Consider the following 26,587-nt stretch of genomic DNA (forward strand, 5'->3'; position numbering starts at 1 on the left):
AATGTGAAGTCAGTTCCTCAATTTGAGGACTTGACCTGAAACAAATATGAGTGTCACAAACTCCAGGTGGATTGGTATATATAGTCTTATATAACACCAACCTGGTTCCAGTTGTATCTTAGTATGTAGTAAATTTGTTAGTTGCCTTCCTGGTCACTAATAATGGTAATTCAACTTTATTGTCATTGTACAATGCACAAGTACATGAACAACGAAATGTGATCTTGCAAGCTCCCATGAGTCCAGTACAAATAACATTGACATTAAACGTAAATAGCACCGTCCTGGGAGAAGCAAAGCCGCTGCGTCTGTGCGCGCCGCCATTCCATTTCCACCATTCCTCCTGTCCGACAATCTTCAGCCCAACGCCCAGGCCTGCTCACCAGCCGCCCCTCCTGGGGCTCCTTCCGTGACCTTCTCACCAACCGCCCCTCCTCGGGGCTCCTTCCGTGACCTCCTGCACCTGGTCTTCCCTGATGGTCACCCCTCCAGGTACTAACCAGGCCTGGCTCTGCTTAGCTTCCAAGCCTTGCCAGTGACCCTGTCCCTAGTCCCAGGAACTGTCTCCATCTTAACCAAACTGTTGGCAACCTTGACGTCCTGTTCAACCTGGAGCTTAGTTTCAGACCACATATCTGCTCCATCACAAAGATTACGTACTTTCACCACTGCTACATTACCCATTTTTCCCTTTCCCAGTCCCTTTGCTGCAGAAACCCTCATACATGCCTTTTTCACTTCTAGGCTAAATTACTCCAATGTTTTCCTTACTAGCCTCCTATCCTTCCCCCCCCTAAAGTTGTCCAAAACTCAGACGCACGCACCCTGACCTGTTTGCCTATCACCCTCTCTTCTACATTGGCTTCACATCCCTCAACATATTTCATTTAAAATCCTTGGCCTAGAAATTCAGTGGGCTGCGCCACCCGTTAGCGCCCAAAGAGGGCACTTAGTGGGTTTTGCGCCACTGGCCGCGCCTCCCGCTAAATTTAGTGGGACGCTAATGGCGGCGCTAGCCGTTAGCGCTGTGCCACCACTGATGACGTCATCGCTGTGCGCAGCGCCCCGCTACCGCCCTGATCGCAAAATTTGGTAGCGCCCCTTGCTTTAACGGTTGCGACCGGTTTAGGGGGGGCCTACCTGCGGTGGTAGAGGTGTGGGGCGGCCATTTTTTTTTGCTGGCCGCCTGCCTGCATCTCCTCGTGCCGCCGTCCCCGGCCTCCTGAGCCCCCCCGCCCCCCGGCGTTGTGCCGGCTGTGTCCCAAGAGCCCGGCACTTCTCCTTGGTGCCGGGCCCTTTCGCCAGCACTCGCGATCACCGATTGCGCTGCAGCAGGCCCCTCCCCTTTAAGAAGGGGAGGAAGGCCTGCAGTACCGCAGCGCGCCGTGGCACTGCGGCACGTTGCGCTGCGATTTTCAGTTGCAGCGCCCCAAGAGGGATGCGGGGCGCCTCGAATAGCGCTGTGCTTCTGTCTGGGGCGCTGAAACTGAATTTCCGGGGCGGGGCGCCAGTAAATTTCTAGGCCCTTGTCTTTAAATCCTTCCAAGAACTCAGCCCACCCTATCTGTTGAATCTTCTCCACTATATACCATATCCTTCACCCAAAAACTCCATTCTTTTGATTCTGACCTTTTGTGTATGCCCCCTCCCTTGCCCCACTATTTGTACCATTGATTTCAGCCGTGCAAGTCCTATTCTCTGGAATTCCTTAAACCCCTCCACCTCGTTCCCTTCTAACAAATTGTTTTCCAAACCAATCTCTTAAAGCTTTTGGCCTTGTCTCCTAACCTTTCTTTTCCTGTCTTTGTATCTTGTGTATTTGAAGTTTGTTACGGGAAGGTGGTTTAATTTCCATAGTGAATAATACTTTGAGGGATGTAGGTCAGTGAGAACAGAGGGTGATGAGCAAACAGGCTAATAATAGTTGTAACATGTATGCCACTGAAAGTCTCAAGTACCTAGACAAGATCAATAACGCTAAATAAGAAAAGTGGGTGAAAGGATTAAGTGTGCTGTGTTCTGTGTTTTGTTTCAATAGTGTAGCCAATTGCAGTTTTCCCATGTCCTGTTAATATATATTTAATCCTAATAAAATTAAAGATTAGACCTGTTCATTGTAGGGATATCTTTCCAGAGTCAGTCTTTCTCCAGTAATGCTTCGAGATTGAAACTGAGAATTTGTGACTTCAATTGATTTGAACCCAGCTCCTTGAGCAAAAATAGCAGGTCAATAAACCAATGATGTCAGAATTATTGCCAAAAGGCAGTCTTTTCCCTAACATTTTAGTCCTGTGACCAGAATAAAGGCACAAAGTAAGCACCATTTTTTTAAAAGACTAGCTTCTAAATTTTGGATACAAGGCTTAATTTTTCAGATACTGTAACTGGAGCTTTTGCTTTTTTTGATCTCTTCTGCCAGGATGAAAAATGGGAAAAGAAGTGCCAGAAGATATTTTCTTTTGCCCACCAGACCATCAGTGCCCTGATTAAAGCAGAGCTTGCAGAGTTACCGCTTCGCCTATTTCTGCAGGGAGCACTTGCAGCTGGGGATGTTGGATTTGAGAATCATGAAACCGTGGCTTATGAGTTTATGTCACAGGTAACGATTAACACTTGTTCATGTTCATGTTTGTGACAGGAATTTTAAAAGTATGAAAAAAAAACAGGAGTAAGGCTGAGATTTTTAGGTTACAGTTTTAAAGTAAAATAACTAATTGATACTTGGCAGGTCTGTTCCTCCTGCAGGATGCTTAGGATCTTATTTTATTGGGAATCCTTATGTACAGGAAACTTTGGTTTATCCGGAGGTTAACTGTCCGGAATGCTCGAACCACCGGCAAAAATCAGGAGCCGTTTCGTTAGGGTTTTTTTTCTTTTTTTTTTCCACCAGTCAGGCTCTGCAAGGTCTCGCTGAAGCTGTTGCTAAGCTACAGAGACGCTTGCAAGGTACGGCTGACTGTTTAAAAGCTGTTGCTAAGCAACAGGGTTTGTTGCCAGATACGGAGCTCAAAATCTCCGTATGTTTCAACATTAGCGCTGGTTTGTCCGGCAGTTTTGATGGGACGGCAACAGCTCGGTCCCGTCGGTGCCGGATAGCACAAAGTTTCCTGTATGGTGCGTTACTGATGGTAGCACACAATTGTTTGCAACAACCGTTGATGGGCAATTTTATACTGAAGCCCTGCATTCTGAATAATATGCCATACCTGTTGTTTTCAAAACCTTGTATTGATGACACTGCTTTAAAAAAAAAAAACTTGTTTCCTAGGCATTCTCTTTGTATGAAGATGAAATCAGCGATTCCAAAGCACAGCTGGCAGCAATCACATTGATAATCGGAACATTTGAGCGAATGAAATGTTTCAGTGAAGAGAACCATGAGCCTTTGAGGACACAATGTGCACTGGCTGCTTCAAAGTTGCTTAAAAAGCCAGATCAGTGCCGTGCTGTTAGCATCTGTGCTCATTTGTTTTGGTCTGGGCGGAACACAGATAAGAATGGAGAGGAGGTAATAATATAAGCATCATATTACACTTGTATAGCATTTAATGTTTACTGGTTATTGTTAATCTCCTTAAAATGTAATATGACCATTGTTTCATTTTTATTAACCTGGTTTCAGAGCTTGCTGTAAAAATTGGAGAGGCTCATTTCAGCTCATTCTCAACATGTGCATAGTTGCACTGGTTGCCCCATTTAGTTTCTACAAGAAGTAATATTTGAATAGTGCAAGAATCTTCTCTTCTTAGGCAGTCCCTCGGAACCGAGGATGACTTGCTTCCACATTAAAAATGAGTTCGCAGGTGACTGATGAGTCCAATGCGGGACCTCGAGTCTCTGTCACAGGTGGGGCAGACGGTGGTTGAAGAGGCAGGTGGGTGGGGTGCTTGGGTTGACGTGCGCTGCCTGCGCTTGACTTCCGCTTGCTCCCGGCGAAGAGACTCGAGGTGTTCGGCGCCTTCCCGGATGCTTCTCCTCCACTTTGTGCGGTCTTGGGCCAGGGATTCCCAGGTGTCGGTGAGGATGTTACACTTTTTTTCAAGGAGGCTTTGAGAGTGTCCTTGAAAGGTTTCCTCTGCCCACCTGGGGCTCTCTTGCCGTGCCAGAGCTCCGAGTAGAACACTTGTTTTGGGAGTCTCGTGTCGGGCATGCGGACAATGTGACCCGTCCATCGGAGCTGATTGAGCGTGGTCAGAGCTTCGATGCTAGGGATGTTGGCCTGAGCAAGAACACGTTGGTGCGCCTATCCTGCCAATGGATTTGCAGGATCTTGCGGAGGCAGCGTTGGTGGTACCTCTCCAGTGCTTTGAGGTGCCTGCTGTACATGGTCCATGTCTGAGGCATACAGCGGGGCGGGTATCACTGCTGCCCTGTAGACCATGAGCTTAGTGCTGGGTTTGAGGTCCTGGTCTTCAAACACTCTCTTCCTCAGGCGACCGAAGGCTGCACTGGCACACTGAAGGCGGTGTTGGACTTCGTCGTCGATGTCTGCCCTTGCAAGAGTGCAAGAATATTTTCAGTTTGACTGCATACTTTTAATGCTCAAGATGTCATCCTCTCTATGTAACAAACTGAAATTTCAGGTTGCATTAGTATTCAAGGACAATAGTTTGCAGAAGTACTATTCTTTACCGCCATTCTTTTCTCAAACATGTAGATGTTAATAAACCATATACATGTTAGAATATAGAAGCCCTGTGCTATGCTTTTGAGGAAACCTGGCATTTTGGGCCCTGGTTGTCATTCAACTTGTGTCTAGTTACATCTGGAGTATGCACCCTCCTCTTGCTCATTATAGGCTGTGTACTTGACTGCAACTGATCTTCAGGGATTAAATTGTGACCTGGATATCGGCTTAATGGCTTTATAAAACCTATATCTTGGGAGATAAAGAGGAAAAATGCTTCTTGCATTGGAATATTCCTAGTAATGTTCATTAACCGTGTGTATTTTTTGGATAACCCAAGAACACACAAAGTACTGGTACTGTGGACCAAAATATTGAATTGTTACTTCGCTAATTTTTTTGATTTGTGTTTAAATTAAAATATTGGATTGATTAATTCCCATTTCCCCCATAAAGATTCATGATGGCAAGAGAGTGATGGAATGCCTTAAGAAGGCTTTGAAGATAGCCAATCAGTGCATGGATCCATCACTACAAGTACAACTCTTCACTGAAATCCTTAATCGATACATATACTTTTACGAGAAAGAAAATGAGGCGGTAAGTTTAAACTAATTATTGTTATAATTTACATTGATACTTGTCTCTTGAATGGAGGATAATTTGTGCTAACATGTATAGTCTTTTTCAAATGGCAGTCTTTTGGGTAACTGCAGTGCCTCCTGTAATGAGTCATGCAAACTAGGTGTGAGCTGTGTTCGCTACAGGTCTGTGCTCAGCTGAACTCACCCATCATAATGATACAAAGCAACATTGCATATGTTGGAATAAATTAAGTAGCTGGAAATTTCACAGCAGGTCCATCAGCATCTGGAAAGAGAAATGGTGGGTAGAAACCTTCATTAAAACAGAAGGGAAGGCAGGCGAGCCCCTTTAAATAGCTGAAATAAATAGAAGGGAGAGCAAGCAGTAAAGGTCACTGGCCGAATATGTAAATACTCGTACAAAGAAGCAGCGAATGGGTTTAATGGCTTAGGCACTGCATTTTTTAAAACTTGCTGATACCGTGAAGAGTAATAATAGATATGAGTTATAAGCTGTGAAAAGGTCGTAGAGAACAAGAGGGGTGTAAACCTCCAAAGTAGTTGGTAGGAAGCAAAGATGAACGTTACCTGTTCTCCCCTCACCTTTTTTGGTCACTCCTTAATAAAAAAAAAAGAGCTTTCCTTTTCAGTTCTGACGGAGTTGCTGCATGAAGAGTATGGTAACATATGTTACTGTACTAGTAATCCAGAGGACTGGACTAATGATCCAGAGATGAGAGTTCAAATCCCACCACAGCAGCTGGGGAATTTAAATTCAGTTAATTAAATAAATCTGGAATAAAAAGCTAGTGTCAGTAATGGTGACCATGAAATTACCGGATTGTCTTCTAAAACCATCTGGTTCACTAATGTCCTTTAGGGAAAGAAATCTGCCACCCTTACCTGATCTGGCCTATATGACTCCAGACCCACAGCAGTGTGGTTAACTGCCCTCTGAAATGGCCTAGCAAGCCACTCGGTTGCACCAAACTGCTACAAAGTAGTATACAACACTGGGAGTACCTTCACCACATGGACTGCAGCGGTTCAAGAATGTGGCTCACCACCACCTCGATGGGCAATAAATGCTGGCTTTACCAGTGACGCCCACATCCCATGAACGAATTTTAAAAAAAAATCAACTTTTCCCTTTTCAGATGCTGACTATTCTGTTCTAGCTGGGGCAGTACTGGGGCCACTTTGAACTTTTTTTGGGGGGTGGGGGTGAAATTAGCCAGGGTTCCTGGTGCTGATCACTATCCACTGAGACCTACTGATAGGACAACAGGATTAGGTTCGGCTGTGATTGCCCCATGTTGTATAGTCTGTGGACAGTCATTTTCTTGGTTCATACATGAACCATGGCTGCCTGGGCAAGGCTGCCAGCACCAATGAAACCATACCTTCATATGAGTCACTGCGTTGAAGAGACGAGGTAATGGGAGGAAAGTACTTCTAATTCTTGCACCAATTCTCCCCACCTCCGAACCCTTTAAAGATTTGAGAATGTACAGCAGGTTCCACATAGTGTGTTTAGCATTTTTTTTTAAAAAAGACCAAAGGCACTTCATAAATAAGCGTAATGAAAATGGGCACCAGGAAGGAAGAAATTAGGAGGGATGATCAAAGGCTAGGTCAGTGTGATTTTTGAGAAGTTTGTTTAAAAGACGGAGACACGTGTAGAGGCAGAGAGGCTTTCCCAAAGACTGGAACTGAGGCAGCTGAAGGTTCTGAATTCCAATGGTGACTGATATCACAGGAATGGTGTGACCAAGAAGTGATATAGGGCTGGAGGAGATTGCAAAGATAGGGTGAGGTAATGTCATAGGAGGAGTTATAGGCAGTGGCAAGGATTTTATAATGTATGCATTGGGAGACGGTGATGGGTGAGTGTGGCTCAGTGTGTTGGAGAGGAAAAAATGTGGCCAAGTTTTGGACAAACTGGATATTGTGGGAGATGGGAGGTCAGCAAAGAGTAAGAGTAGTTGAGTCTAGAGGTACCAAAGGGTGGTAGGCAATGGTGTTTAGGTAGAAGGAAGTGGTCTTGCTGATGCGTAGGATGTGGGGTTGATGCTCAGCTTGGCTGAATGGGATGCCAAGATTACAAATGGTCTGATTCAGATCGAGGAGTCAGTGCGGGGAAGTGGCATTTGAATCTGACCAATCGGGATTCTGCCCCTGCCTCGGCACCAAAACAGCTCCAGAGTCAAATATGGCATCCTCTCTGACTGGTGCACTATCCCTCATCATCCTTCTCTACCTCTCTGCAGCCTTTGACATAGTTGACCATATCATCCTCCTCCAACACTCTCCTCCATTGTCCAGCTCCGTGGGACTGCCCTTGTTTGTACCTATACAATCGTAGCCAGAGCATTCCCACTCACGCACTGTTGCTTCTGGATATCCTCCAAGGATCAACCCTTGGCTCTTTCCTCTTCCTCATTTACCTGCTGCCCCTTGGAGACACCATCCAACAGTATGGATGATGTCCCTTTTAAATATGGCTGGTGCTTCTCAATGGAGTGTTCTGTTTAGACTTTTAAAATCTGTACTGTATAAACTAAAGTAAAATTTGTGATATTTCAGAGTTAATGTAGATACTACAGACTTTTTACCACAAACTTTTATTGCAGGTGACTATTCAAGTCTTAAATCAGCTTATTCAAAAAATACGAGAAGATCTTCCAAACTTAGAATCCAGTGAGGAAACCGAGCAAATTAACAAACACTTTCACAACACACTGGAGCATCTGCGTCTGCGGAGAGAATCACCTGAAGCTGATGGACCAATTTATGAAGGTCTTGTCTTGTAACTTAGCACCACACAAATTATACAGATTCCAGAAAACAAATTAAAATCACTATCACACCTCCTTCTCTGTCGTAGATGGTTATGGAATGTGCCTTTTAGACATGCCAAGACAATAGGATTGCCATTGAATTGTATCATATATATATATTATATTCTATCTATTGACCAATACTTCTTTCAAGGAAGACATTCCTTTGAATTTAGCCAGTGAAACTAAAAATCTTTCAAGATGTGATTAAGGGAGATTTTATTTTATCTTCCACAGCATGACTTATATTTACCTTATTCACGTGCATTTCAACTTGAGCAACGATGAATCAAGATGACTAAATTGATCTGTTTTTTAAAAACTAAATGATCTGTTTTGCAGTTTAATTGTAAAATCTCTATAGCTGAATGCCTAAAAATTGCTCAACAGTTAGCTGTTTCATTAAACATCTGCAGTGGTTCACCAAGTTTTGTGTACGAGCCACTTTATTTAAAAGCCAGGGCGTTATTTGAGAGATATTTGCACGTGAGAAATGTCTTCTCCAAGATACAAGTTATGAAATATCCTGTTGAATAGAACAATAAATGTTTGTGAAGGAAGTGAGTGTGTGGATTAGATCATCTAGATGTAGGTTAACGGGTCCAGTTAACTCCAGACAGTACAGTGTAACTATATGTAACTTTACAAAATTCAAAAATTTCAACTGTACTATTGGAAAACAAGAAATTGCATCTGCACAGTAAACGTGTAAGGATAAACCGTGTCAGAATTTGTATTTAATCAGAAAGTGTTATAAACAAGTTTTCTATACTGACTAAAGCCATCAGTCCTTCATAATATATGTTAATATAACTGCTCTCTTTGGAATCCAGAGATTTATAACAGAACTGCACTAAACTAGATTAATAAATGTTGACCCTCCTTGGCCATGATCTTTTTAAGACATTTGTTGCAACATTTCTCCTCCTTTACACAATATATTGTAATATGTGGAACAGTTTAGCCAATTGAGATTAGTGTACTGGAACTCAGGACAAAATTCTCAAACTATCATTAAATGAACTAAAACTAGTCTTATTTTATGAGTTCCATTTTGTAAAACCAGCAAAAATTTCTCACTGGCATAATGAAGAGCAATCTAAGTATTTTGCCTCTGCTTTTTGTTGGACGTAGTGTGTATGATACCTAAAGAAGGATTCAGTGAATATTTCACAACTTGTTTTTGTCTGAGAAACCAAGGTAATTTTAAAAATAGCATCTAAATTGGAGGAAACTAAAGTTCACAAAGATGACTTTTCCATGCCCAAATTTTCAAGTATGGTTCATTGTATATCACTTTTGTTCATCTCAGTCTTTAAAATATTTTGTGCATAACAAAAATAAACTGGGGATTGGGGAGTGCCAAAGCTCAGCAAGTTTATCCAGTGAGTAGCTTAGCAAAACAGACCAGGAAGGTTCCTGGCTTGTTGAGTCTTCTTCATTGGGACAGCAGTCAAGTTCTACAATTAACCATGGCTCCCTGAGGTTAGGGGAAAGAAAAATCGGGCATGGTTTCCTGCTCCAGGTTGCTATCCACAATCTCTGCTGGAAGTGCACATATTTGGTGAGAAAGGATCAGGTTTGACTAATGCCTCTGTGGTCAAATAGCCTGCTAAACATTCACTATCTATGCTCACAAATGATTAATGGCCACTTGTGGGTTACTGGAAGGCAACTGGAGCTCATTGAGACATAACTCAGTGAGGAGTCGACTGCTTTGAGAGAGTTGGGCAGAAAATTGGCAGGGGTGGGGGGGAGGGGAAACAAAGTGGACCTTACTTTTTTTATTCAAACCTAATTGAAACCATTAATATTGTGTGAAATATAAGTCATAATGTGCTATAAAGTTTACAGTATGGATGGTGATTTGACACTAACTTTTATCTGAATATTGCATGCAGTTGAATGAAAAGTTTCCATGTCTGCTTCTTGAACACCCTCCAAAAAGAAAATCCAACATTCAAGCTTTGCATTAGATATATTGATTGTTCAGTGCTACATGAGAAATCAAACTGACCAATAATAAGAAAACTAAAGGTGGTTGTCTTGTGAGCTATGAATTATACTAGCAGAAATGAGATTCTGTTTCTGGTGACTTTTGATTACAGGCAGGCAATTTTTTGTATAATGCGTTGATTAATTCATGTAAATCTGTTTTATATACATCTTTTGTGACCATTCATAACCCGGCCAATCGTTTCTGCCTGCCCCAATTTTGGTTTGACACCTAAAGGACAAAGGGTTCTGCTTAGTAGTAATTCTTTCCACAGTATAGCAGGCTGCATACCACTAAAAAGATGCAACCTTGTAGTTTGAGATTGCAAAACTAATGAATAATTTACCCCATTGAATGTGCTAAATGGTTCTTTCTAGAACAGGTGATGGATTAACTAGTTTACACAATGTAGATCAGAGACTTCTGTTTATCAGCATTTTGTGTCTTTAAAAAAAAAACCTTCAGACAAAAATCACCTAAATTGACCACTGAGAACCATTTGTAAAGATTGGAAACTAGGTTCTCAAACTATAGCAATTCACAGGTTTGAACACCTGAAGAACAACTTTTGTTTAAAGCTTTCCAATTGTCTGTCTACGTCTACAAATGGCACACTTTCAGTATCTGCCTTGTACTCTACAGCAGTTAAGCAGGTGAGCTAGGTTGAGAGACTTTACACATTTAAAGGGTAGGGAAATCTTGATTAGCAGGATGATGAGAATTACTCAACATGAATTCCATTGTTTTTAGTGAGTTAAAGCCCTAATTTGTGTTTTTCTTCCTAAATTTGTCGGTCAGTTTCCATAATCTATGTTGAAAGCTATTGCATTGTCTATTTTAGATATTGGTATTGCTTCTTTCCTAGAGTGTTTACTCCTCCTCATTCTGCTGTAGGTGTAGTAGTAATGTTGAATTCTATAGTAGCTGTAAAGACTTTATTCTAAAATTAGGCACATCACGTACTTCATGTAAAATCTTGAGCTGCTAAATTGAATTAAAAGGGTGGTGTTCCCTGTATTCAGAGGTTTATGATGTATTTGTATACATGTATCCTTGCAACTGAGCATGTATTCATTTCCCCACTTGAGAAATGAAATATACTTTTTGAAATCACTGTAACATACTTGTAAGCTTTATAATTCCTTTGTAAATTAACTGGAGTATTATGGTCAATGTATTCAACAAAAAGCCTATTAAAATGCTTGACCAAGTGCTGGCAGTGTTCATTGTTTTAAAAAGCATAAAATATAGTTTGCTAACCTTTAGAAATAAATCTTGTTAATAGGGATATTTCCACCAAAACCATTCTTGACAGCATTGGATAAGGACTAGAGTTGAGGAAACTGGTGTGAAATTAGGATGCAAGAAGAGTGCAAGAGGCTCGGGTCTCATTGACACTATGGTGCTGAGAGCTGGATTCTGATAAAAGCGCAGGAGCACATGCTGAGTATTTTTGGAATGTATTGTGTAAGGATTATGTTGGACATCACTTGGCAGGACAGTGCCTGACACTAGTAGTGAGAATCAATGTTACAGCAACATGGCAGGCAGGTCATGTGTGTTATATGGCTGATTAGTAACCTCAGATATAGGTCCAGCTGGGAAAGCTGTAATGAAATGGTGAGACTAAAAAGGAAAATCTGAATGGAAGTCTGACAATAATAGGACAGCTAGAGGGGCAGGTTGGGGCTGGGGGTGGGGGAGAGGTGGCGAATGTGATGGAAAGATCTTGTGTTGCTGTCTTGTCTGGTTATAATCATGTGTGCCCCTTTTTTAGAGTGGTTGTGATTTTCAAGGGCTACCTTTGGTGGCAGATCATCATATCTTGAAGTGTTTTGTGTGCAAGTGCCTACTTGAAAGGCAAATCTAATTCAACAACCAACCCTATATTTAGACAATCACTGGGACGTCTGTCTATGAAGTGGAGCAATTCCAAGTAAAAATATTTTCAAGAACCATAGGGCAGACTTGGGTCTCTTCCATAATCTAGAAACAAGTCATAGGAATAGTTTTGACCAAGTGCCTTGAAACTAATGAATGCAAGAATGGGCAAGGTACATTTAACTAATCGCTTAATAGTTTTTCCACTACTCTCACTGGTACGGTGAGGCATTGCTTTTTGCTACTGCAGAAATTTGTAATGGCCTAAATGATTGGCAGAAGAGGCCTAGTACCTCTGGAAGCTCTGACAAGATAGGCTGGAGCCAAAAGCACTGTTACTTGAGGTGAATTCCTCTCTTGTCTTCACTCACCCCTGCTCCGCGCCCCCCCTCCCCTGCCTGCGGGTGATGAAGATCCCGATATTTGTGGATAGTGTGTGGGGGAGGCTGAAAATGGCCAAAGGACCCAGCAAGCCCAAGGAACTTAACAGTAGGACCTCTATATAATGGCCCAGAAATTCAGGTCGGGGGCTTCCCGCGGGTGCAAGCCCCCGACCTACACTTACCTAGCGCGCCGGCAGTTGAGCTCTGGGCCTGCATGGAATTCCTCTCCGAGGCCTGGCCCAGAGGTCGGCGCGTTGTGCTTGCGTGTCCCAGGGGCGTAGTTAGTGCGATGCGTCCCCTGGGATCACGTGAGCCATGGGCAGCCAATCGGAGGAGGGAAAAGCCCATTCATAAGATTGACAGAAAGACCTGTCAAAACGTATGAATGCTGAGGGCCCAAAACAGTAGTTAACCTTCAAATATATTTTTTAAAAATCACACTTTTTAAATAAACTATAAATTACATTAAATAACTATTTTAAACAATTTAAATTTTTGAAAAAAATAATTTTATAAAAAAAGGGGCTAAAAATAAACTTACCTTGCTTTAAAGTATTTAAAAATAATAAACCTGTGGGGGAAAAATGTTTTAATTTTAATTAATTGACCACTTACCTTTTAAAATGCAGTCCTTACACCTGGTTTTTACATTTCTAAAATCTAAAGACTTAACCTCACGGAAAAACTTGTATTAAAAAAGAACAAAAAAAAACGTAAGTTCAAAGCGCACGTGCAGAATCCCGCGTGCACGCGTTCGACCTCTGAACCCCTTCGTTCAGAGGATCGGAAGTGCTGGTTTCCCGTGCATGCAAGAAACCGGCACTTCCATCGGGTCCACGCGTTGGGACCCAAATTTCTGGGCCATTGTTTTTTTTGGATCTGTTTCCTACTTGGCAGCTAGCCAAATTGACAGTGTGGCCGGGAGGGAAAACCAGGGGCAGGAGGCCACAGCCGGGGATCTTTGGGGATGGTCCCTGGCACTTGGGATCTGGGTCAATCATCGTGGGGGGGGGGGGGGTGGTGCGGCGGCGAGAGGAGAGAGAGGTAAAGGTCGACCATCGAGGCTTGTGGTCCAGGAGAGATTGGACATCACAGCTTGGAGGGGTGAAGGTCAGACCGTGGCAGGGGCGGGTGAGATTGGACATCTGGATTGGAGGGAGAGGCCATCCAGGCTGGGGTGGGGTGGGGAGTGAGGCTGTGATTGGTTGGGTGAAAGCTTGATTAGCTGGGGAAGCACTCCTGCTCCTGGCCCACAAGGAGTTCTGGAAAAGGTACTTGCCTTGTGGAACTGGTAGCTCTTGGTTCCTTTTCTCTGCCGGGTTTCCCGACCCCTGGGAAACCCATGGCAGCAGCAGTGAATTTTAAATCTGGCTCCCAATTGCCTGTGGGAGTGCAATTTAAATATGTTAATGAAGTGTCCCACTTCTCCGTGATAGGACACTCACGTCATGATATCCGCTGCTGTAAAAAAAGATGGTGCGCGTGGACGCATTCCCCATATTTAAGTCTTTAACCCCGACCCTATCCCGCCCATTGTGGGGGGTGGGATAATATCAAGGCTGATGTGTCTGTTCTCTTCTATGGCATTTCCAAAATCTGCAGCTGGATGTTGGATTCTTGAGACATTAAATAATGTCTCGTCTGCCCCCTCAGGTGGACGTAAAGGATCCCACAACACTATTTGAGGAAGACCAGGGGAGTTCTCCCGGTGTCCTAGCCAATAGTTATCCCTCAACTAACATCTAAAATAGAGGAACTGGTTGTTTATTTCATTGGTGTTTGTGGTACCTTGCTATGCGCAAATTGACCACTGCATTTCCTACATTACAACAGTGACGTCATTTCAGAAGTACTTAATTATCTGTAAAGCTCTTTGGGATGTCCTGAGGTTGTGAAAGGCGCTTATATAAATGCAATTACTTCCTTTTACGGTGAGCCATGTCACTGGAGCACTAATTTAGTAAATTGTACTGTTTGTGTGGTACGGTGTGATAATGTTTCAATGTTAACTTGCTTAGTGAATAAAATAGTGTTACTGTAAAGAAATTAAAATTGGCAATCAATATGCCATTGTGAAACCTACCTATATACAAAATAAGTTTAAATTTTATTAAAGCTACTGTAACACATGAATATAAAATGTGTAGTACTTTACTAGAAATAGGCAATTAAATATTTCATTGCTGTAGTACTCTATGTTCAGAGACACATCTCAGCACTTCACAGGGTGGTAGATAGTGAGGGCACATCATAGGAACATAGAAACATGAGTAGGCCATTCAGCCCCTCGAGCCTGTTCCAAGATTCAATGAGATCATGGCTGACCTGCGACCTAACTCACCTTTGGCCCATGTCCACCTTTTGGTTAACTGAAAGCTATCAATCTCAGATTTAAAATTAACAATTGATCTAGTGCAATTGCTGTTTGTGGAAGAATGTTCCAAACTTCTACCACTCATTATGTGTAAAACTGTTTCCTAATTTCAGTCCTGAAAGGTCTGGCTCTCTCTCTTAGACTATACCCCCTAGTGTAAATAACTTCTCTGTACCCTATCTGTTCCCCTTAATATCTTGAAAACTTTGATCAAATCACCCCTTAACCTTCTACATTCCAGGGAATACAACCCTAGTTTGTGTAATGTCTCCTTGTAATTTAACCCCTGGAGTCGGTATCATTTTCATAAACCTACGCTGCACTCCCTCCAAGGCCAATATAACCTTCCTAAGGTGTGCCTAGAACTGCTCTCAGTACTCCAGGTGCGGTCTAACCAGGGTTTTGTATAGCTGCAGCATAACTTCTACCCCTTTGTATTCTGGTCCTCTAGATATAAAGGTCAGCATTCCATTAGCCTTTTGACTATTTTCTGTACATGTTCATGACATTTTAATGATCTATGTACCTGGACCCCCAAGTCTGTTACTCAATTACTCAAAAGACTGAGGTTAAGCGAGTAGCTAACAGGCTTTTATTAACAAGAGAATGAAGGTGTGCCTCGAGTGGTCGACCAGTCCAGAATACAGAGGGACTGTGGAGCAGTCACCTTTATACCTGGACTCGTGGCAGGAGTCAGCCGAGGCATGTACAGACATGTACACAGTGAAATACAAACACCCACACAGGCAGGTATAACAGTGGTTTACCACAGACATCCACTGTTTTTAGCTTTTCACCATTTATAAAGTACCCTGCTCTATCCTTTTTAGGCCCAAAGTGGATGACCTCATATTTGCTTACATTGAAATCCATTTGCCACAGTTTTGGGTGTGAGAGGAAAGGGGAAATCTCAAGAGGTCTAGGAAGTTTCCAAAGGCAGGATTAGAAATGGAAAGTTGGAACATCTGAGCTCAACTAAAGCATGATTAGTTGATTTAATCATTTTTGGAAAAGAGTGCGACTAGATTTTCACCTGCCTTGGACACAGTATAGTCATAAAAGCTAATGTGGCACAAGGGATACAGGACTGGACTGATTCCAGCTTCCAGATTGTGACTTCTATACTTGCTACCTAAATGGTTGCAAGGTAACTTTCTCTACTTATTATGGGTGCCATTCTTGCTTCTGGATGGAGCAAGACTTGGAGGAGGAGCAGCCTCAGCAACCACCACGGCTCAGAAGACAACAGTTGATCTTACCCACAACACAGGCTCTGCAGGCCCTGACTCACCACCTTGAACCTAACTTGGTAGCAGTTCAGCATGAGGCTGCGTTTTTCCAGGCAGGCTGATGGAAAGTGTCAGCGACAGTGCTATCGAGCGGCACTTACCCATAACCTGATCGCTGATGTCCAGTTTGGGTCCTGCCCGACCTCATTATAGCCTTGGTCCAAACATGGACAAAGGAGCTTAATTCCAGAGGGAAACGCTCCACTGGTTGGCGTCATACCTAGCACAAAGGAAGATGATTGTGGCGGTTGAAGGTCAATCATCCCAGCCGCAGGATATCGCTGCAGGAGTTCCTCAGGGCAATGTCCTAGGCCCAACCATCTTCAGCTGCTTCATCAATGACCTTCCCTCCAACATAAGGTCAGAAATGGGGATGTTTGCTGATGACTGCAGTGTTTAGTGCCATTCACAACTCCTCAGATAATGAAGCAGACCATCCGCGCATGCAACAAGACCTGGACGACGTTCAGGCTTGGGCTGATAAGTGGCAGATAACATTCACGCCACACAAGTGCCAGGCAATGACTATCTCCAATAAGCGAGAGTCTAACCACCTCCCCATGACATTCAATGGCATTACCATCGGAGAATCCCCCACCATTAACATCCTGGGGGTCACCATTGACCAGAAACTTAACTGGACCAGTCACACAAATATTGTGGCAACAAGAGCAGGTCAGAGGCTAGGTATTCTGCGGTGAGTGTCTCACCTTCTAACTCCCCAAAGCCTTTCCACCATCTACAAGGCACAAGTAAGGAGCGTGATGGAATACTCTCCATTTGCTTGGATGAGTGCCGCTCCAACAACGCTCAAGAAGTTCGACATTATCCAGGACAAAGCAGCTCGTTTGATTGGCACCCCATCCACCACCTTAAACATTCACTCCAACACCGGTGAACCGTGGCTGCAGTGTGTACCCTCTACAGGATGCACTGCAACAACTCGCCAAAGCTTCTTCGGCAGCACCTCCCAAACCCGCGACCTCTTCCACCTAGAAGGACAAGGGTAGCAGGCGCATGGGAACACCACTACCTCCAAGTTCTCCTCCAAGTCATACGCCAGCCTGACTTGGAAGTATATCGCTGATCCTTCATTGTCGCTGGGTCAAAATCCTGGAACTCCCTACCTAACAGCACTGTGGGAGTACCTTCACCACACTAACTGCAGCGGTTCAAGAAGGTGGCTCACCACCACCTTCTCGAGGGCAATTAGGGATGGCCAATAAATGCTGGCCTTGCCAGTGACGCCCACATCCCATAAACGAATTTTAAAAAATATATCTCGGTCATCCTCAGCAGAACTGAGAGAAGGCCTTGCCCTCAAGCGAGGTCTGTCCAGCGCTGTTTCTGCAGCGGTAGCTGCTGCTGCCCACAGGTGTTGGGTGTTTCACCACCTACAGATCCCAGTAGCTCACTATCTAGCCCGTGCGGCGTGCCAATGTCCTGGTTCTTGGGAGGGGTGGAGTACCTGACACTGCATCCGCAGAGGGATTGTTCTCCGAGGTCTGTACTTCTGCAGGAGTCTCTTGGTGTTGAGAAGGCCATTCAGAAAAATAGAAAAGGAAGAGGAGTTAGGAAGATAGAATCATAGAAATTTACAACACAGAAGGAGGCCATTCGGCCCATCGTGTCTGCCGGCCAAAAAAGAGCTATCCAGCCTAATCCCACTTTCCAGCTCTTGGTCCGTAGCCTTGTAGGTTACAGCACATCAAGTGAATATCCAAATACTTTTTAAATGTGATGAGAGTTTCTGCTGCTACCACCCTTTCAGGCAGTGAATTCCAGATCCCCACCACCGTCTGGGTGAAAAAAAGTTCTCCTCAACTCCCCTCTAATCCTTCTACCCATTACTTTAAATCTATGCCCCCTGGTTATTGCCCTCTCTGCTAAGGGAAATAGGTCCTTCCTACCCACTCTAGCTAGGCTCCTCATAATTTTATACACCTCAATTAAATCTCCCCTCAGCCTCTGTTCCAAAGAAAATAACCCCAGCCTATCCAACCTTTCCTCATAGCTAAAATTCTCAAGTCCTGGCAATATCCTTGTAAATCTCCTCTGTACCCTCTCTCGTACAATCACATCTTTCCTGTAATGTGGTGACCAGAACTGTACGCAGTACTCTAGGTGTGGCCTAACTAGTGTTTTATACATTCAAGCATAACCTCCCTGCTCTTATATTCTATTTCTCGGCTAATAAAGGAAAGTATCCCGTATGCCTTCTTAACCACTTGATCTACCTGTCCTGCTACCTTCAGGAATCTGTGGCCTTGCACTCCAAGGTGTCTCTGTTCTACACTTCTCAGTGTCCTACCATTTATTGTGTATTCCCTTGCCTTGTTAGCCCTCCCCAAATGCATTACTTCACACTTCTCTGGATTGAATTCCATTTGCCATTTTTCTGCCCACTTGACCAGTCCATTGATATCTTCCTACCGTCTACAGCTTTCATCCTCACAATCAACCACATGGCAAATTTTTGTATCATCTGCAAACTTCTTAATCATGCCCCCTACATTGAAGCCTAACTTATTGATATATACCACAAAAAGCAAGGGACTGAGTACTGAGCTCTGCGGAACCCCACTGGAAACAGCCTTACAGCCACAAAAGCACCCGTCGACCATTACCCTTTGCCTCCTGCCACTGAGTCAATTTTGGATTCAACTTGCTACTTTCCCTTGGATCCCATGGGCTTTTACTTTTCTGACCAGTCTGCCATGCAGGACCTTGTCAAAAGCCAAAAGCCTTGCTGGAAGCTGCACATAATCAGGTAACAGTCTGACAAATGCAGGTTGAAGCTGCTAAGCTTGCTGCATCTGTGCTGAGTTGAATGAAGAGATACAAATAGTATGCAGACACCCTGCTTGGGTACGCCACCAGGTTCTGTGCCTGAATTCACAAAGTGTGTAGAGGAGGGGAATGGCCCTGACACCCTGGGATAGTATTGTACAACACCATTTGTAATGCAAAACTTCTATCACATTTGATTACAAATCATATGCTTTTCAGATTGTTTGTACACGGCTTATCATTTTGCAATGGGACTGCGATGTGTCTTGTAAATGGTATTATTGTAATCTGAAAAGAGACAATTTGATAGTCTTTCAGTCTTGGCTGAAATATCTCCACAGCATCAAGTTTGATCGGATGTATGCAGTGGTGTGACCTTGCATAGTCTTTATCATTTTAATGAGCCATTTTAATCAATTTGGTTGAACACTGGGATCCATTAAATAGTGTTACCCTGCTTCTTCTTGGTCTACGCTGACGAGTGTCACTTTTTTTGTTGAAAGGAAACCTAATTAGTCAGATATAATAAAACCTAGATAGAGCTAAAAACTTGAACTTTATCTTTTCCATGAATATATATTTAATTATAAATATTCACTCAATTCTATACATCAGACTATCAAAACACCAAACACGTGTCAGTGGAAACCTTGTGGGAGTTGACATCAGCACAGCCTCTGATGTAGCTTTTTGTAATTAGATCATGAATTGACTGATGAATATATTAGTCCAACAAAAAGCTGAAGTTGCATTTACAATTCTGAGAGTGAACAGCATCAATACCAGCTTAATTAATTTGCTTCATTTTATTCATCAGGTTTGAATCATGGAGATGTAGAGGTGGATAAATATTCTGCAGTTTTGCTTGATTACTTTTGAGGAAGACAGCGTATTGTGCAGAACTTTTCCGCAGCAAATCGGACAAGTGGGGAAAAGTCCTTAACGGTAGATTGTACACAGTTTATAAAGGGAACAGTCTTGATAATCTGATGGCCTTTTCTTGGTCCATGTTTTCTTATGTTTTTATTTTGCAGGCATTTGAATTAAAACAGCATTTTTGAAAAGCTGGACCTATGTCTAAGTCTCAAATAATTCTCTCAAATTAATGGGTCAAATGTTGTATTTGGCAGCGAGACCTCATCAGTTACTGGACATAAGCCTCCTGTAGTGGACTCTAATTGGAATGGAAAGGACTTGCATTTATATAGCACTTTCCACAACCTCAATGTCCCAAAGTGTTTTACAGCTGATTAAGTACTTTTGAACTGTAATCATTATTGTAATATAGGGAAATACAGCAGCCAATTTGTGCACAGCAAGGTCCCACAAATAGCAATGAGAAACATGACCAGATAATTTTTTTTGTGATGTTGTTTCAGGGATAAATATTAGCCAGGACACCAGGAAAACTCTCCTGTTCTTCTTCGAATAGTGCCATGGAATAATTTACTGTCCACCTGAAAGGGAAAACAGGCCCTCGTTTTAACGTCTCATTCAAAAGATGGCACCTCCAACAATGCTGCTCTCCCTCAGTACTGCACTGAAGCGTCGGCTTAGATTACGTGCTCAAGTCTCTATCGGTGGGCTTGAACCTACGAACTTCTGACTCAGACGGCGAAAGTCTACCACTGATCCAAGTGCTGACGCCTGATTTACCAGTTTATTTTTCCCACCTCAGGAGAGAATAAAGTTCCAACTTTGAATTTTAGATTTGTAAAATACCTTCAATTAATATAGTCACCTACAACATTGAGAGTCAGAAAGGATTTAATCTATTATGGTAGATGTTAGCCCCCAGTATCAAACCTATTTCCAGCTCAGTTTCTCGCATCCACTCCTGAAGACAGGACTCTTGATGGGCACGCTTCTATGGGTGGCAGCAGCCTCCTACTAACTCACCCTAGTGGCCATTTTTCAAATATGTGAGTGCAGACATTGATTGCTGACAGGCTAGTTGACAATGTGGGCCATCACTGCCAAACCCGATCCTGTCCACAGCTGACGTCTGTACGTAAGAATTTTGTGGCATGGGGTCACTGGCAGTGACCATAAACAGGAAGCATAGCTGATATTTTCCCCCTCCATTGCTAGTCATGACCAGTCAAAGCTATTTCAGGTTATATAATTTTTACATTATTATATAGCAATGACTCACACATGTCAATCATACTAGAAAGAGCATTCTGATTTTCTTTAGATATGATTAGTCTTAGCTTCCCCAGGGCCTGCTGCCACCTTTTGGCAGTCCCTGGGGTTGGCAGAGGCAGCAGCGGTAAGCTAGGGAAGTGTGACAGCTTGCCAGGCCCTGCCTCCTTATTGGCATTTACATGCAGCAGGTGGGGAAGGGAGAGAGATTAAAAGAAATTGAGCTCGGAGGAGAATGTGGTGGTAGGCCGCACCACCCAATATTGCCTGTTTTCCTCCACTATCCTGCCTGATTTTGGGTGGCAAAATCTAGCGTAAAGAGTCCAAATCCAAGAAACATGCTGGCATCTCCCATGAGTGATGTCATGAAGCAACGGTTGTCTCTACTGCAGTCTGACGGAGTTTGTGGCATCTACAGTGAAGACCTCAGGCCATAGGCACAGTAGGGGCATCTCTCATGAATGCCCCCTATGGTGTTTGTCAGGTCTATCAGTTGCTACAAAGTCTAGTGAAAAGCAGACTAAATTTAATTTGAATTCCAATACAACATTCTTGGAATATTCCTCTCAGTTCAGGAGAGCAGAAACTCAATTTTATTTGCTAGAGAAAGCTACATCAATCACTGATCTAAATACCAATTACATTTCTATTCCACCTCCCATGAAATCTGTTGAATAACTATCTTGAGACATTACACATCAAGTTAACAAAATAACGAACTAACTGCTATCAAACATTTCATTAAATAGGTTGGAGAGGCAACTCATGGCCATTGTTAATCAATTGACTGCTCTCATTTATACCATCAAATTCAGATAGAATGTGCTAATAACAGAGTGACTGCAAGAACAAGGATCATTATTCATCAATTACTGGTATTATATGTTTGAACCTCAGGTGCCAGGAATAATGAACAACTCATCTGTTCTCTCCACAGATGCTGGCTGACCTGCTGAGTGTTTCCAGCATTTTCTGTTTTTGTTTCAGATTTCCAGCATTTGCATTTTCTCATTTCCAGGAGGCCAAGCTTACTCTTAACTTTTTAAAACAAATTAAAATCTGAGAGAAAATTGTTAAATAAAGGATAACAAATGGCATACAGTGCACAACAAAATCGTCTCTTAATATCTGAAGTAGAATTTCTGATCTGAGGGTGGAGGCAGCAAGTAGGTTGCAGTGTGGGTGTTCGGTCTGCCTGAGTTGTACATGGCATAGCTGAGTCAAGTTGGTATCAGTGAACAGATGAATGACCCAACCTGCTTTACCCAAATAGCCATCTAGTGCAAGAATCCACACAGATGAGCACCTTCTATATTTTTGTAATAATGGATTTTAAGGGATTTATTATGTTGATGTGAGTCACTGGAATTTTCCCATTCTAGCTTCTCTCCTGTGTGAATTTTACGTAAGAGTCATGAAACTGTTTCCATCAAGTTGGGATTATGAACCATCCCTTCCTTTGTGACATGTCTTGATTAGAAGCAATCTTGTCCTCAATAAACTTCTTACACACCATTCAGCTACTTGAACCAGTTATTCTAATATTTTTAATGCTTTAAAACTCACTTAATCATGTTCATAATTTCTGTAAAGTGCAGAGGCCCATTAACTGTTCCCAATATGTATTCAATTAACTACCAATTTACCACCAACAGATATATTGCTGTACTGATAATGGAAAATAGCATGTTCACTGAGTCATTATTTTCTCCACTACCAGCTAAGAGGAAAACATAACCTTATATTTCAGAACAACTATGTATATTTGTCCAAATGTCTACTATTTTAGGTTTGGTCAGTTTCCTGGTAGACAGATTTGGCCAATACCAAATTACAGAAACTTTAGGAGTCATGGAATTACGATAAATGATATTCTGATGATAATCACTTTTTGATAACGTAAAAAAGAATTTTATGTGTGGAGCTGATTGCCCCATAAACTTTAAAAAAGCCATCTATAACTCTAAACTATTGTTTGATTTGCTATTACTGTCAAGGGTTCATCAGGAGAAGACATATTGACCTTTTTTTATGAGTAATGTTTTTTTTAAACACATTTCAGTTTGAAGGTCTGGCTAATATCTGAGCTGGGGATTGGAATAATCCCATGATCTAAAATACAAAGGCAGCAGTAAACTCAGCTCATATGTAGATTGTGGCTGCTCTGATTTTCTTTCCAAATTCTATTACCCCTTCTCTATCCACTTCTTTTGAATCTAGAGTTGTATCAACACACATTGTGCTGATGTTTAATCCAATAATCTAATTCTCGGACAATATAGCCTATCCTCGGGATCAATATTCTCCTGTTCCCCCAAGTGTTGGTTCTTATAAGCAACATGTCATTGCTCAACTAAATTCCAACTAATTCCAACTAAACTTCCACCCTTCGTGTTTCGGATCCACCCAGGATTACAAATATCTCCAAGATATTCATTGTTCCTCGAACTACTGCTCTCGCCGCATCTTGAGATCCACGCTCAACGCCATGCGGCGCCACATGAACACTCTTGACCTCTCTCTTCAGCAGCACCGACGCACTCTATCTCAAAGCTGTCCGGGTCCACAGTTCCATTTCATCCTTCGACTCATCCGACGCTTCAACAAAAAACTTTTTTTCTTCCTTTCTGATGTCAAGGATCGCAAGCTTCATCAACTCTTGAACACCAACGCCCCTCCGGAACCTTCTTCATTGTTCCACAGAAGCTCAGCGTAAGCTCGAGGAACAGCACCTTATCTTTCCATTAGGCACTCTGCAGCCCTCTGGACTCAACATAGAATTCAACATTTTCAGATCATAACCTCGGCCCCTATCACATATATAATATATATATTTTCTCTTTTTTAATCCACACTTTTGTCTGGGCTTTTTTCTTCCCTCCCACATGGCAGCTGTCCTTCATTCTGCCAGGGCCATTCACACTTCATCCAGAGACATCCTTTGTTCCTTGAATGTCTCTTGATGTCTCTTAATCTCTCCAGCTTTCTATCCTGTCGCTGACCTTCCCTTTTGTTCTTTCATCCCCTCCCACTTTTCCCAGCCCCTACTTGCTTTATAATCTATCCCCTTTCCTGTTTTTTTCCAGTTCTGACGAAGGGTTTTTGACCTGAAACGTTAACTCTGTTTCTCTCTCCACGGATGTTGCCTGGCTTGCTGAGTTTTTCCAGCGTTTTCTGTTGTCATTGCTCAAACTGCCTTTTACATTCTGTGTATGATTCAAGCCATTTTCCTACATATTTGCAGCAAAAGTATTTTTCCTGAAATTTGTCCACATATATGAAATTGCAAACGAAATGCCCCCTGAAATTATATGATTATGGTACACATTTACACAAATAAAATAAGTGAAAAAAATACTCCACAATAGTTGCAGAAAATATAAAAAGAAAAGACTTGCATTTATATAGCGCCTTTCATGACCACCGGACGCCTCAAAGCGCTTTACAGCCAATTAAGTACTTTTGGATTGTAGTCACTGTTGTAATGTGGGAAACGTAGCAGCCAATTTGCGCACAGCAAGCTCCCACAAACAGCAATGTGATCATGACCAGATAACATGTTTTATTTGTTATGTTGATTGAGGGATAAATATTGGCCTGGACACCGGGATAACTCCCCTGCTCTTCTTCGAAATAGTGCCTTGGGATCTTTTACGTCCACCTGAGAGAGCAGATGGGGCCTCGGTTTAACGTCTCATCTGAAAGACAGAACCTCCGACAGTGCAGCACTCCCTCAGCACTGCATTGGAGTGTCAACCTAGATTGAAGATATAGCTTGAAGATGATTTTTATTTTTTTTCTTGGGATGTTGGTGACACTGGCAGAGCTGCATTTATTTCCCAACCCTAGTGCCCTGAGAAGATGGTGGTTGATCTTCTCCTTGAACTCCTGCAGTGTTCCCACAATGGTGTTAGGTAGGGAATTCCACAATATTGACCCAGCGACAATGAGAAATGGTGATATACGTCCAAGTCAGGATGGTGTGTGACTTGGAGGAGAATTTAGAAGTGATGATGTTCGCACGATATTGCTACTGTTGTTCTCAGTCGTAGAGGACGTGGATATTGAGTGCAGTGGCAGAGGTGCTGTACAGCAAATTGCTCTGTCCTTGATGGTGTCAAGCTTCTTGAGTATTACTGTGGCTGCATTCAACCAGGTGAGTGGTGAGCATTTAAATGAGGTTATCAATTGTATTTATCACGTTGCATTGCATTTATTGTCACTTCAGACAATAAAGAAGCCAAACTAAGATAGAGTATTAAATGTAACATTATATATTTTTCCATTATACATTGCTGTGGAACTGAATGGCTCCAACATAAAAACATAGAAACATAGAAGATAGGAGCAGGAGTAGGCCATTCGGCCCCTCGAGCCTGCTCCGCCATTCAATAAGATCATGGCTGATCATCCAAACTCAGTACCCTGTCCTTGCCTTCTCCCCATATCCCTTGATCCCTTTAGCCTTAAGAAATATATCTAACTCCTTCTTGAATATATTTAATGAATTGGCCTCAACTGTCTTCTGTGGTAGAGAATTCCACAGGTTCACCACTCTCTGGGTGAAGAAATTCCTCCTCATCTCTGTCCTAAATGGCTTACCCCTTATCCTTAGACTGTGACCCCTGGTTCTGGACACCCCCGCCATCGGGAACATCCTTCCTGCATCTAGTCTGTCTAGTCCTGTTAGAATTTTATAAGTTTCAATGAGATCCCCTCTCATTCTTCTAAACTCCAGCGCGTATAAGCCCAATCGACCCAATCTCTCCTCATACGTCATTCCTGCCATCCCAGGTATCAGTCTGGTGAATCTTCGCTGCACTCCCTCCATGGCAAGAACATCCTTCCTCGATAAGGCGACCAAAACTGCACACAATACTCAAGGTGTGGTCTCACCAAGGCCCTATACAACTGCAGCAAGACATCCTTGCTCCTGTACTCGAACCCTCTCGCTACGGAGGCCAACATACCATTTGCCTTCTTAACCACCTGCTGCACCTGCATGCTTACCTTCAGCGACTGGTGCACAAGGACACCCAGGTCTCGTTGCACTTCCCCTTCTCCCAATCTATTGCCGTTCAGATAATAATCTGCCTTCCTGTTTTTGCCACCAAAGTGGATAACCTCGCATTTATCCATATTATACTGCATCTGCCATGCTTCTGCCCAATCACCCAACCTGTCCAAATCATACTGGAGTTTTTCGGCATCCTCCTCACAGCACACACACCTACCCAGCTTTGTGTCGTCTGCAAACTTGGAGATATTACATCTAGTTCCCTCGTCTAGATCAGTAATATATATTGTGAATAGCTGGGGTCCTAGGACCGATCCCTGCAGTACCTCACTAGTCACTGCCTGCCACTCAGAAAAAGACCCGTTTATTCCAACTCTTTGCTTTCTGTTTGCCAACCAGTCCTTTATCCAAGTCAGTACCTTGCCCCCAATCCCATGTGCCTTAACTTTACACGCTAATCCCTTATGCGGGACCTTATCAAAAGCCTTCTGAAAGTCCAAATACACAACATCCACTGGTTCTCCCTTATCTATTCTACCAATTACATCCTCAAAAAATTCCAGTAGATTAGTCAAGCATGATTTACCTTTTGTAAATCCATGTTGACTTTGTCCGATCCTGTCACTGTTTTCCAAGTGCTCTGCTATTACATCTTTTATAA

The 26,587-nt window shown here is 42.8% G+C and overlaps 1 protein-coding gene across 1 annotated transcript in view; it reads left to right on the forward strand.

Moving 5' to 3' along the window:
* vps35 (VPS35 retromer complex component) overlaps positions 1–19,834 on the forward strand; it is an 80,263-nt gene extending 60,429 nt beyond the window's left edge. Inside the window, exons 14-18 of the mRNA XM_085991526.1 lie at positions 2,420–2,599; positions 3,269–3,508; positions 5,084–5,227; positions 7,845–8,010; positions 19,582–19,834. Coding sequence (XP_085847652.1) covers positions 2,420–2,599; positions 3,269–3,508; positions 5,084–5,227; positions 7,845–8,010; positions 19,582–19,643 — 792 coding nt within the window. The 3' untranslated portion in view covers positions 19,644–19,834. The remainder of the gene's footprint in view (positions 1–2,419; positions 2,600–3,268; positions 3,509–5,083; positions 5,228–7,844; positions 8,011–19,581) is intronic.
* Positions 19,835–26,587: the final 6,753 nt, after the last annotated feature.

This window comes from Somniosus microcephalus, chromosome 6, assembly GCF_052327205.1.
Source record: "Somniosus microcephalus isolate GS21.2 chromosome 6, FLI_Smic_1.0, whole genome shotgun sequence".
NCBI lineage: Eukaryota > Metazoa > Chordata > Chondrichthyes > Squaliformes > Somniosidae > Somniosus > Somniosus microcephalus.